Source organism: Impatiens glandulifera, chromosome 1, assembly GCF_907164915.1.
Source record: "Impatiens glandulifera chromosome 1, dImpGla2.1, whole genome shotgun sequence".
Taxonomy (NCBI): Eukaryota; Viridiplantae; Streptophyta; class Magnoliopsida; order Ericales; family Balsaminaceae; genus Impatiens; species Impatiens glandulifera.
The window spans coordinates 65,246,547-65,258,646 of record NC_061862.1 but is presented as its reverse complement, the minus strand read 5'-3'; the positions used below and the strand labels follow the sequence as shown (position 1 = coordinate 65,258,646).

At 33.4% G+C, this 12,100-nt stretch overlaps 1 protein-coding gene and 2 pseudogenes across 1 annotated transcript; 1 reads left to right on the top strand and 2 right to left on the bottom strand.

Annotated features, from left to right (window-relative positions):
- Positions 1-404: 404 nt before the first annotated feature.
- LOC124921219 lies at positions 405-2,019 on the top strand (annotated as a pseudogene).
- A 530-nt stretch (positions 2,020-2,549) lies between these two features.
- LOC124930485 lies at positions 2,550-7,763 on the bottom strand (annotated as a pseudogene).
- Positions 7,764-10,205: 2,442 nt separating this feature from the next.
- On the bottom strand, positions 10,206-10,556 carry LOC124930475 (protein NRT1/ PTR FAMILY 2.13-like). Its single transcript, XM_047470816.1, has one exon. It carries the CDS (start codon positions 10,554-10,556, stop codon positions 10,206-10,208), a length of 351 nt encoding a protein of 116 aa, XP_047326772.1.
- Between the last annotated feature and the right edge of the window lie 1,544 nt (positions 10,557-12,100).

Below are 12,100 nucleotides of genomic sequence, written 5' to 3'. Positions count from 1 at the left end.
ATTACTAACAATTGGGTAAGCCTTGTCATTCTCATTTTCAAATATGCGCGCATTATCTGATCAATCATGTTCATATTAATGCAGGGCTACTTTCTTCTTTTATCATGGATGCATGTTTACTTCAAAACTGTAAGTAAATCATATTGTCTCATCTCTTGCTAACGAAGAATGATATGGAGTGTTTGTTACGTATTTTATGTGAATCTAAAGCAAGCAGCTTGGTTTAGGGCTGGCTGTACTGTGGGCAGCAATAGCAGTTTCAGGATATGTGACAGGATTGTCGTCGGATTTCATAATAGGAGAAGGATATTCATTAACGTTTGATACATGAACTTGTGCAATTATTCTTTATACGTTTTGTTATGTTGAGAATAGCTAGGAACCTTCATAATACAATTAGGATTGAGTTATGGGGCAGGCACTTTGTTGTGTTCAGGTGGATCAGTCCACTGTTACTGTTGAGGAACAATTTGGGAGATTTGATGACATACTTAATTCAGGGTGTCACTGTTTACCTTGGTTTTAAGTTATCAATTAGCTGGAACTTTATCTCTTCGTCTACAGTAGACTGAGACATAAGGTGTAATGTTGTCATGTTTTTGTATAATAATCTTTTGAAATTCGTTATTAAACTTTTCGATTGTGTTTGTTTCAGGATAGTGTTTTTGTGACGGTTGTTGCATTTATTCAGTATCGTGCTTGGGCAGACAAAGCTTCAAATGCTTTCTACAAGCTCAGTAATACTAAAGCACAAATTCAGGCTTATGCTTTTGATGGTAAGGCTCAAATAGGATGCTACATAACTGTTTGTACAAGTATTACATACTTATTAAAAGTTAGTTACCCTCCTTGTTTCTGTATGAATTTCAGTTATTAGAGCCAGCGTTCCAAACATGAAATTGGATTCTGCATTTGAACAGAAGAATGAGATAGCTGAATCTATTGAAAGAAAGAGAACTTGCAAAGGTAATAACATCATCTTATTTCAAGGAAAATAAAAGTTCTATGGCTGAAACATGCTTTTCTTTTCCATTCCAATCTTTGTAGGCTATGTCTGGTTACGGGTATGAAATTGTCCAAACTCTAATTGTGGATATTGAGCCAGATGCACAGGTGAAGAGGGCAATGAACGAGATAAATGCAGGTGAATGAATATTCACGCTTGTTTATTAATAATTGATTTCATTGTTTATATTCTTTTTAGCCTATTTTGAAAACCAGAATTTTATCACAATCACAATTTAATTGGAAAATTACCAAAGTTAAAAACTGGAAGTAATTTTTTTTCCGTCTGTTAAATGATTTTGTTTGGATTAATATCATAATTATAGTGTGGTTTTAGTTACTTTATTTTGAATTATTTTATGATCAGATTTTCTCTTCGATCATGGTCCAAATTATAAGTTAAGTTCGTATTTCATTTGGTAAAAACTTTGTCTTTATCATGATCAGATTATCTCTTCGATCATGGTCCAAATTATAGGTTAAGTTTGTATTTCATTTTGTATAGGCTTTGTCTGTATCGTGATTTGATTATCTGGACTGGGTATATCTAGGAAGAGGCAAGCCATTGTTATGGTCTTAGAGACAGCGTGGTTGCATTCTCCGTGAATGTTCCTAGTACAACTGCTAAAGATGTGATGGACATGGTTTTTGTGACAAAATATTTCGACACAATGAAAGAGATCGGAGCTTCTTCTAAATCTTCGGTTGTTTTCATCCCATATAGACCCGGGGCAGCTAGGGATATTGCTTCGCAGATTCAGGATGGACTTCTTTAAGGTCAAAGTGCTGAGATTTGAAGATGAAAACATAATTTGTATGGATTTAAGTTTTGATAGTATTGTGTGATAGAATTATTATTGGAGTTGTTTTAAAACCTTGAAATATAGTGCAAATATGGTGTTTGTGGTGTTTTTATTAAGAAATATTTGGTTTGGGCGGTATTTATCTTGTGTGATTGTAGTATTTTGTTAAAACTTTTTCCATTCATAATTCATTTAAAATTTTTATTTTTTTTTCTTTCCAACCTTTGTAAAGTATGATTAAGGAAATTTCAATAAAAAAAAATTAATTTTAATCTATATCAAAATTAAGAAAAATTGTGTTAATAGCCTTTTTCTAAATGTTCTGAAAATGGATTGATCAGAGTGACTTATTGTTGGAAGCAATGAAAATATAATTTAATATTTTTGTTAATAAAAAAAAAATTGATTCATGAAACTATCATTTTATTTTTGGGGATAGAGACTTAAGAAAAAGATGTTACCAATAGATTCATGTTATTATGTACCCTTTAACCCTGCATATAAGAGGGTTAGGGAGTAATGACATTGAGTAATTAGGACAAATCACAGTTTTTGTTTTTTTTAACTTTAATTTGGAAGAACAGGCATAAATTTATGCCAAAATTTTAGACTTTGGTCAGAAATTTATAGCGATCACAATTTTCAGCCAAATGTAGATTCTTTTTATCTTACTTTTATCACATTGACAAATTTCCATAACAAAACAGAAATTGAATTGCCAGTAATGAATTACCTCTTTCATAGCAAGCTAGCAACCAACCATGACTTTCCCCTGTTATTTATCTCTTCACTAGTTCGAGAAGAGTGCCCTGTAGCCTAGGCTGGATGTTGGGTGAATGGATGACATTTATCCTCCATAAGTTCAAACCCAACTACTCATAAACAAGGGTTTTATGAGTACTGGGGATGAAAGTTCTATCTAAGTGGATGATCATCTGTAATGCCTTGTTTTGGTCAGCCCATTTCCTGTTTAGCTCCTCTAGAAATACATCACCCTCCTGAGCAACCTCGATTGATTTCGCTATGTCATCCAGATGTCACGTCATCGTGGTCACAAGCCCAGAGTATAGTTTCTCTCCAAATTTGTGAAGAATCATATTATAAGCATTCCTGCATCAAAAATTTTCAGTTTAAACACCCACGAGATCTATATGATAAAAGAAACAAAAGCTACATGGTCACTGGTTAATCCATTTGGAAACAAAAACAACCAATAAATTTTTTAATCTGTCTGCAACTAAGTTTAATTTCCAAACATTATATCATCCAGATGCGTTTCTAGATCCAAATATTTTGTACCAAGGTGTTTCCAAATGGGGATTGTTACTACATAAACCTTGCATTTCTAGCCAGTTTTGACTTCTTATGTTGAGGATAAGTTGTAATATGGAGTTAAATGATGGAAGACAGCTCGGTTTGCTTCCAGGACTTGTAAAAAACCGGTCAAATTACCTATTGTCGTCCTTTATTGGTGAACTCCGTTAAGGTTTAAATAATCTCTACACAATTGTTGAAACTCCTTAATCTAAATTATTGGTTAAAATTGTATTCTCTTTATAAAGTGCAGAGCCAAAACTTAACCAAGAAATGACTACATGTAACTTGAGTCATGTTTAAAAGCTTATGAAACAAAACGAGTATGACACAAGTTTAAAAAGAAAAACGAGTTTTTGATGCATGTTTAGGAAGCAAATTGAGCTTCATTCATTATATGATTGTAGCACATAACTAGAATGATTAAAATTGATTCAAGCTTTTATGCAATAATCATTCAACAGTAGAAGTATCAATGAGAAAAATATTAGATGAGATAAATAGAAGATAATTGTAATGGATGAATGAAATCAAGACCCTATTCAAATGGAATAAGCTTCCACTTATTTAAGAAAATAAGACAATCTTTCCTGGTCCATTAAATGTGTTCTTCATTGGTTTAATTTTGTTAATCTATCAAGTAAACAAATGTATGAGCACACTGTATTGTTATTAATCAAAATAGAAAGTTGGAAATTGTTCCACATAGATCCATGAAATATGAACATTGTCATGGTCAGCCCTACTAGGACAAAAGAAAAGGAAAAAGAATACAGAATAATGTGATAGATTATTTTCCTGAGATCGAGAAATTGGAGAAAAGCCGATGAGAAAACAGGTGGGAGATGATGAACATAGAGAATTCCTTAATAATCTGATGATATATGTATGATTATTTACACAAATGATAATCCTATATAATCTCCTAATTTCAATCTAGCTATTATCTTATTTAATGAATTACAATTATCTACTTACAAAAATAAACATAATGATTTAATCTTTTGGCAACGTGTCATATTCAGATTTAAGAAAAAAACTCATCATCAGTGTTCAAGAACTTTTGATAGTAGTGTTTAACTCTGCTTGTTGTCTGATTCCCTCCTTTCTAAAAGCACGAGGAATTTAGCGCCTCTAATACCAATGATAATGATTATTTTTTTAGATTGAAAAGGATATGAATAAATAGGAGAAGATGAGACCATTAGAGAACATTTCAATGATCTGATAATATATATACTAATAGGTAGTGTAATTCTAATAGAACTCTAATCCTATCTAATCTGCTCATTCTAATCTAACCAATACCCTAACTAATTATAATAATCTACTTAAATATTAAGTAAAGATAATTTGCTCTAATCTTTCGGCGGCGTGCATTCTTCAGATGGCCCTTTTATGTCCACATGCCTATTTCATATCATAATGATGCAACACTATGTAAATAAATTACACTCAAACTCTTTAAATCACGGACAAGGATCTTAGTTTACTCTTACGGAAGAAAGAGTTTCATTTCTTTTTGATCATTGGATCTCATCCTAAGAATGGCATCTAATCTCCAACATGAGATGAAACTGGAGCGATTAGATCTCATAAAACAACTTCAATTAAGTTAGTAGCATGAATGTGGATGACACATGTTTATGAGAGGCTCAGTATGCACTATCAGTGTTGCTGTAACCCCATTTACCTTTTATGCTATTAATGTTGACGGAAATCATCACCTGTATAACAAGACAAATATTATACTATATAATGTGTTGTCGTACTAAACCCTATACATTGTTCCCTTTACAGAACAAAAGTGCATTTCTCTATAACACAAATACTGATGGTTACACCACCTTGAATGTCTCTTGCCTTTCATGATCTAATTTGGCAGTTTCTTTCTAAAGTCAATGCCAGGCCTTTAATTTGGTTCACTTGCATTGCTATAGTAAGTGTATTCTACCACATTTAGTGCAGAAGGTTTGAGGAATAGGGGATAAATGGATATTGACTCACAGATGGAGGTTGTGCTGACTCGTGTGATTTCTTGCAATAAGGTGCAAAGAGAAACAAACAAAAAAGGCACCCGTCTACAGGACTTTAAGTTTTATTCTAATTCATTGAATTAATGTGCCACAGAGAATATTAGTGCTTCTGATCAAAATTATGAATAAGGATCCAAAGGTAAATTTTCAAACCAATTGAGATGGAGACACTCAGTTCACATAGTCATGGTAAATGATGTCGTTTAATTTGGTGGTTCACTTGCATTTTGCTATATTAAGTATCTTCTAAGGGATAAATGGATATTGACTCACAAATGGAGGTACTTGTGCTAGCTGACTCTTATGATTTTTTCAATCAAGTACAAAGAGAAACAAACAAACAAAAAAGGCACCAGTTTACAGGACAGTAAATTTTATTCTAATTCATTGAAATTAAAGTGGCACAGAGAATATTAGTGCTTCTGATCATACAAACATGAATAAGGATCCAAAGGTAAATTGATCCGTCTATAACTAAGTTTAGTTTCCAAACATTATATAAGGAAACTAAACTTAGTTACAGACAGATTAAAAAACGAGACAGAATAATGTGATAGATTATTTTCCTAAGATGAGAAAATAGGAGGGAGTTGATACAAGATCAGGAAGTTATTCCATTGGGAAACATAGTATCCCTTCAACAGCTTCAAACTGATACACACTTATTGCACCCGCACAAAACTCTTTAAAATCCATTTTGTTTATAGACAGTGGCTCCATCTTCATGCACCAATACGGCAATACCAAATATTGTTTTTCAAAATAAATTGACAAAAAAAGCATTATCATTATTATTATTACCGAGTTGAAAATATCAGGAACTCTTGCATTAATCATGGCATCAGTTAAATTCTTAAAAAAACCCCGAGACAAGAAAGAATTGCCCCTACTTACCTTTTTAAAATTTTCGAGGGATATAAACCCGTCATCATTTGGTTCCAACAGATTAAACTGACTCTTAAGGTAAAAGAGTTCATCCGATGTCAAAGCTTTCGATAGAGCCTAGAAAACAGTGTGCAAATGCAGGATACAATGTAAAAATTAAATTTACTATCCATAAATTACTCTTACCTTGATGGCCGTACGTTTTAAAGGCGGCGAATTAACGTAGGAGTTAACTTGCTTGTAAATCAAAATGTACTGAAGCAGGTTCGTGGTTTTCACGTTTTAGCCACGGATGACCTGTTTTAAGTTTTAACCACAGAATGACAAAATCTGAAAATTCATTTTTAGAAACTTATCTGATTTTTCATTTTTTACTTACTTAATGCTTGAGCAGCTGACATTCTTTTCCTATGATACTTATTCAGAAGCCTTTTAACAAAAAAAAGAAATAGCCTCTTTAGAAGCTGAAGGCCAAGGGGGGGTCAACAAAATTCGGATCAGCTCTTAGAACTGAAAGAAAGATTCCAGATTCATTACGAGACCAGAATGGTCTGTTTCCACATAATAGTATATATGTTATCACTCCAATGCTCCACATATCTGCTTCCACGCTATAAGATCTACGCAATACTTCAGGAGCCACATAATAGGCGCTTCACACGATATCATTTAGACGTTGATCTACAAAAACACAGTAATGTTATTGCAGCAGCAATAAGCAAAAACTTAACTGATGATCATGATCAATTTACCTGGCCTAATAAAATCTGAAAGACCAAAATCTATAATCTTTATGGGAGAATCTTCATCTTTCGTGGTAAAAAGGATATTCTCGGGTTTCAGATCACAATGTACAACGCCTTGAAGATGAAAAATGCAACAGCACTTAGTAATTGGACAACAATTCGTTTGGCATCTTCCTTCGTATATCTTCATCCTCTGAAACAAAGTAAATATCAACTAAAACCAGTAACTCCTTAAGTTCTATATAAATTTATTCTCGTACCTTGACAAAATTCTATCCAAGAGTTCTCCACCTTCACACAATCTGAAATGGCAGTCAGAATACCTCTTATTAACCAAAGCCTAATAGAGGGGGAAAGATCCTTTATTTCAGAATATAGATTCCCCTTCAGTTTCTTCTCAGAGCAACCAATCTCCTTTATTTCAGAATACCTCTATGAAAAACACTTCAAGTGCAGCTCTTTTCATCAAGAAAACAGCTGGTTTTCCAAATCGTCCTGTTTTCTAGTGTTGGCTCTTGCCTTTCTGGACTCATATCGGACATATTTGTCAAACCTGTGAAACAAAAAGACCACAGAAGTTTAGGTAAAAACTAAAAGAAGAAAAAACAACAACAAAAGGAAGTTAATTAATTAATTACCTTCTTGCTTTCTTCTTCTCCATATACCTCAACAAGGCATTCCCTTTATTCTGAGCCACCAATTCAACTCGATGTTCCCTAAACTGGAAACTCTCACGGCTACTAGCTGTTTCCATAAACTTACTGTTCTGCACTTTTGTTGCGGTTACATCCATAACCTGGAAAACAAAAACAGAGAATCATCTATTTTTTAGCATTCATTCCTTTGGACAGTTTATATATCAGGCATGTTGAATGACTTACATATACCAAAGGTGAACTTAAATATTGTGAAAAACAATTCATCTCATATACATCACCAAAACTATCTGTTGTTGCCAAAGGACTTTCTTTCATGGTGTTACTACTATAGTCCATGGTAAACCAAAACCATTTGGATCACATCCAACTTCTGTATCTCCAGCTTGATCGCAACTCATTGATCTTCCTTCCTGAACAAAAATCCCAGATCTGCAACGGTAACAAACAATCACAATTCGATATCATCTTCAGATAAAGAGTAAACATCAATGAATAAAACAATAATCTTAATCCTGAACCTGCGCTTTCGCTATACCATCACTTCCCCATGCTTCAACAACAGGATCATTGAACATTAGTAAAGATGTAAATGGTGTTTGTTGGTGCACAATTTCCTGTTCATCTACATTGATAGAAACCAACAGGTAAGACAACATTTTATACAAAGTCACTATCAATAGGGTTTTTGCACATTATCTACCAAGAAACCTAGTCAGTAAGTCAATATAAATAAATACGACAGGTGGTGAATGATAACACAGATTCTTCTAAATTAATCCAAATTATTACGTCAAAGCAAACCAAACACATAAAAGAATATCAACAGTTTAGGCCCTTAACAATGAAATTCTTAGTATCAACAGTTTAGATTGAACCATTTGCTTTGCAAAAAAAGAAAGTGTATAGTAAATGGGTTAGTGGAGGTTAAGGTGTTTTGAGTGCAGACAAGCCAGCTTGCAAGAAAATATTCAGCAGAGACTCAAAAGTCATCCCATATAGCTTGCAAAACTCCTGTTTGAATTGTTCAACCAAGTAATCTCATTGTTTATATAGCAAAGAAACATGAGGTATCTTACAAAGTGGAAAGTTTTGAAAGTTGTCCAAGATTTCTGTACTCCAATGATAAAGAAGAAGAACACGATTAAATATATAAAAAAAATAAAGAAAATGTTGTGAATTGACAAAAAAAAAGTATTGAAAATGAAGGGTGGACTTGAGTTACAGGTATACAAGGGAAGTCATCAGAGATATTGAATAAGGAATACTCCCCAGTGAAGCCATTTCCTCCAAGATTTCTGAAAATTCCAATGAAATTATTATCCAAACCGCAGAGCAAAACAAGAAAAAAAATAGAAACTTACAACTGCTGCACATTTAGCGGCAACTGATAAGGTATATCATTGCCAAGATTGTTGTTACTTAAATCACTGCACATATTTAACAGCAAAATTTAATTGAATAAAACATGAATGATTGAAGAGATTCAATAGAATAAGTAACTAAGATATAAGACAATCTTACAAGATGGTTACAAAAGTTAAACTTGAAAGTTGGTAGTAGCCAATGGTTACAATACTCTTTAAGCAGATAAGTCCATGTCTTTGGTACATCAGATATATTGTTGACATTTTTTCCATCATCAAAACAAAAGCTTAGCAAAATCACATGCCTCACCCACATCATTCCCTGCTTACACATCACTATATAGGTAACTTAGTGATATCAACAAAAAGCAACATAATGTAAAATAAACAAAAGCTCTTCACTGAAATCACATGTTGCACCCACATCATTCTCTGCTTACACATCACTATATCGGTAACTTAGTGATATCAACAAAAAACAACAGAATGTAAAAAAAACACAAGAATTAATGACAAGTGAAAAAAATGCAACCATAAGTTGGTGTCAAAAGGATATAGTGATAGGGGAGCAACAGAGAGATAATTAGAAAAGAGAAACAACTCAACCATCAAAGGGACACATCTCAAAACATCAAACTACTTACAGGTTCTAGCTCAGCCACATCTGCACAGAAGCTAACTCCAGCAGCTACAAAGCAGTCCCTGGGAAACATATTGAGATTGTGATAGATATTGAGACAAATACTAGATAAGATTGTGATAGATTTTGAGACAAATACTAGCTTCTAAATCAGCTCTATGCCTCATATAACTACATCAATTAGGCGACTGTAAACATAACTATCTCCTCCGTACCATAAGATAAAATACAAACCGTACCTACTTAATTCATTACATTGGTAGATAACTAACTATACATAAAATAAGCTAAACACCTACAAAAAAATAAAAAATAAAAAAAATAACACGAACTATCAAAATAAAACAAATAAAAAAAAGAAACGTGGGACGATGATCCTCCTCCTCGACCACCAAATAATCCGTGCGCGGCGGGAAGGTGATATGATCCACGGTCGCACAATCTGCCTCCCCTCCTCCAGATCCACGATCATTAGTATCAACATCATCTCCCCGCTCATTAGCACCAGGTAGTAAATCTAACTCGGCGGCAGGAGAAACTCGAGGATGATATTTCCTAGACAGAGCCACGTAGATTATTATACTGATAGCAGATATGACTGCTAACAATATATAAAAATAAACTACGTCTAGGGTTTTTCCAGAAAACCAGCTGCCGCAAACTTCGAGTAATCCGATACTGAAGCATAGAGCCATTGCTTGGCTTAAATATACCATGGATATTGAATGCGTACCCATACTTTACGGGCATTCCTCATGAAAAAAAAGTAATTTGGCCAATTACTCCAACGGCATTGGCGATGCCCACAAATATCAGCTGGGGAGTGAGCCAAAAGACAGAAATCCCTTCAGTCGCTCCATGTGCTGCACGTGAGACACCCTCAACTATGGCTGCCACCACCATCGATAAAAAGAGGAATGAAAATCCGACCCCAATCCTACGGAGGAGTGTGACGCGGGTCAGCCTACTAAAAATATGAACAGCAACCCGATCATAAAAGATGATCGACAGCGAAACTGTGATCACAGGAATGCTGTTCAGAACTAAAAGGAGAATTGTGAATGGAATTTGGTGGTGGTTCATCGTATGTACTTGAACCACCATATAATCGTTGTGAACTAAAGTTGGGACAAAGAAAAAGACTATGGTCAGGAAAATTGGAAGAATCCGAATCAATCTTTTAACTTGCTCGATCTCGTCAATACTTCTTAATGTCCACTTGTTTGTTCACCTTCCATCGAACCCGTCTCCAATTATGGCACCTTTATTCAGAAACCTGTAACAACAAATAAGAAATGTTAATAGGACCAGTTCTGAAAATAATATACTATATAAAACTAGTAAGTTAAGAAATCTGATTACAGTTTTATACAGTTTTACTACATTTCTACAGTTCTGGTTAGTTTTATATAGTATAACCAGTTCTATAACTGGAAATAAGAAATGAATCAGATTTATATTCTTAGTTTGAGCATGTACTAAACAAAATCCAGATTAACCTATTAATATATTCTATATAAAACTAGCTAGCTTACTACATTTCCACACAAATAAGATTATAAGCAACTATACAAACACTATGATTGATCATCTAAACATGCTAGTTAGCTAGGTTGCAGTTTTATACAGTTTTACTACATTTCTACAGTTCTGGTTAGTTTTATATAATATAACTGGTTCTATAACTGGAAATAAGAAATGAATCAGATTTATATTCTTAGTTTGAGCATGTACTAAACAAAATCCAGATTAACCTATTAATATATTCTATATAAAACTAGCTAGCTTACTACCTACATTTCCACACAAATAAGATTATAAGCAACTATACAAACACTATGATTGATCATCTAAACATGCTAGTTAGCTAGGTTGCAGTTTTATACAGTTTTACTACATTTCTACAGTTCTGGTTAGTTTTATATAGTATAATTGGTTCTATAACTGGAAATAAGAAATGAATCAGATTTATATTCTTAGTTTGAGCATGTACTAAACAAAATCCAGATTTACCTATTAATATATTCTATATAAAAGATTAAGATGCTCTAATGGTCATAGTGATCATTTCAACAACAAAACAAAACAAAATGTATTAGTTAATATAATATATATGTAAATGAAATATTAGTTATTATAATATATTTAATTATTAAAACTTACCAATAGCGTGAAAGTAGATCCTAATATGATGGTCCTGAAACGACCTATAAAGGAGTCCGAGATAGTCGCTCCGAGGACTGGTGCAAAACCGACCAGGATGGTGAAAGTGCTGATCCATCTTCTTGCCTTATCCTCTTCCATGTTGTACTTGGTGAGTAAAAATAACTCCAAGTTCAAGCCTACGGAAAGAGTGGCTATCCTCTCAAAAGCCTCCGTACCTATAAATTTAATTTAAAAGATTATAAATTAAATATTAAATCAATTAATAAAATACATATGAATACGTACCAATGATAAGTAAAATTGCCTTCCATCCAGAAGGCTTCCTCTCCACTGTTATAACAGTGGCGGTGGTCTCCATATGGTCCTCGTCATGCGACATGGTTAATTAATAATTAAATGTACCTGCACATGCATGCAAATTCTTAAACTATTAATTAATTAATTAATTAATTAATTCATTGTAACATATTTTCTAAATATAA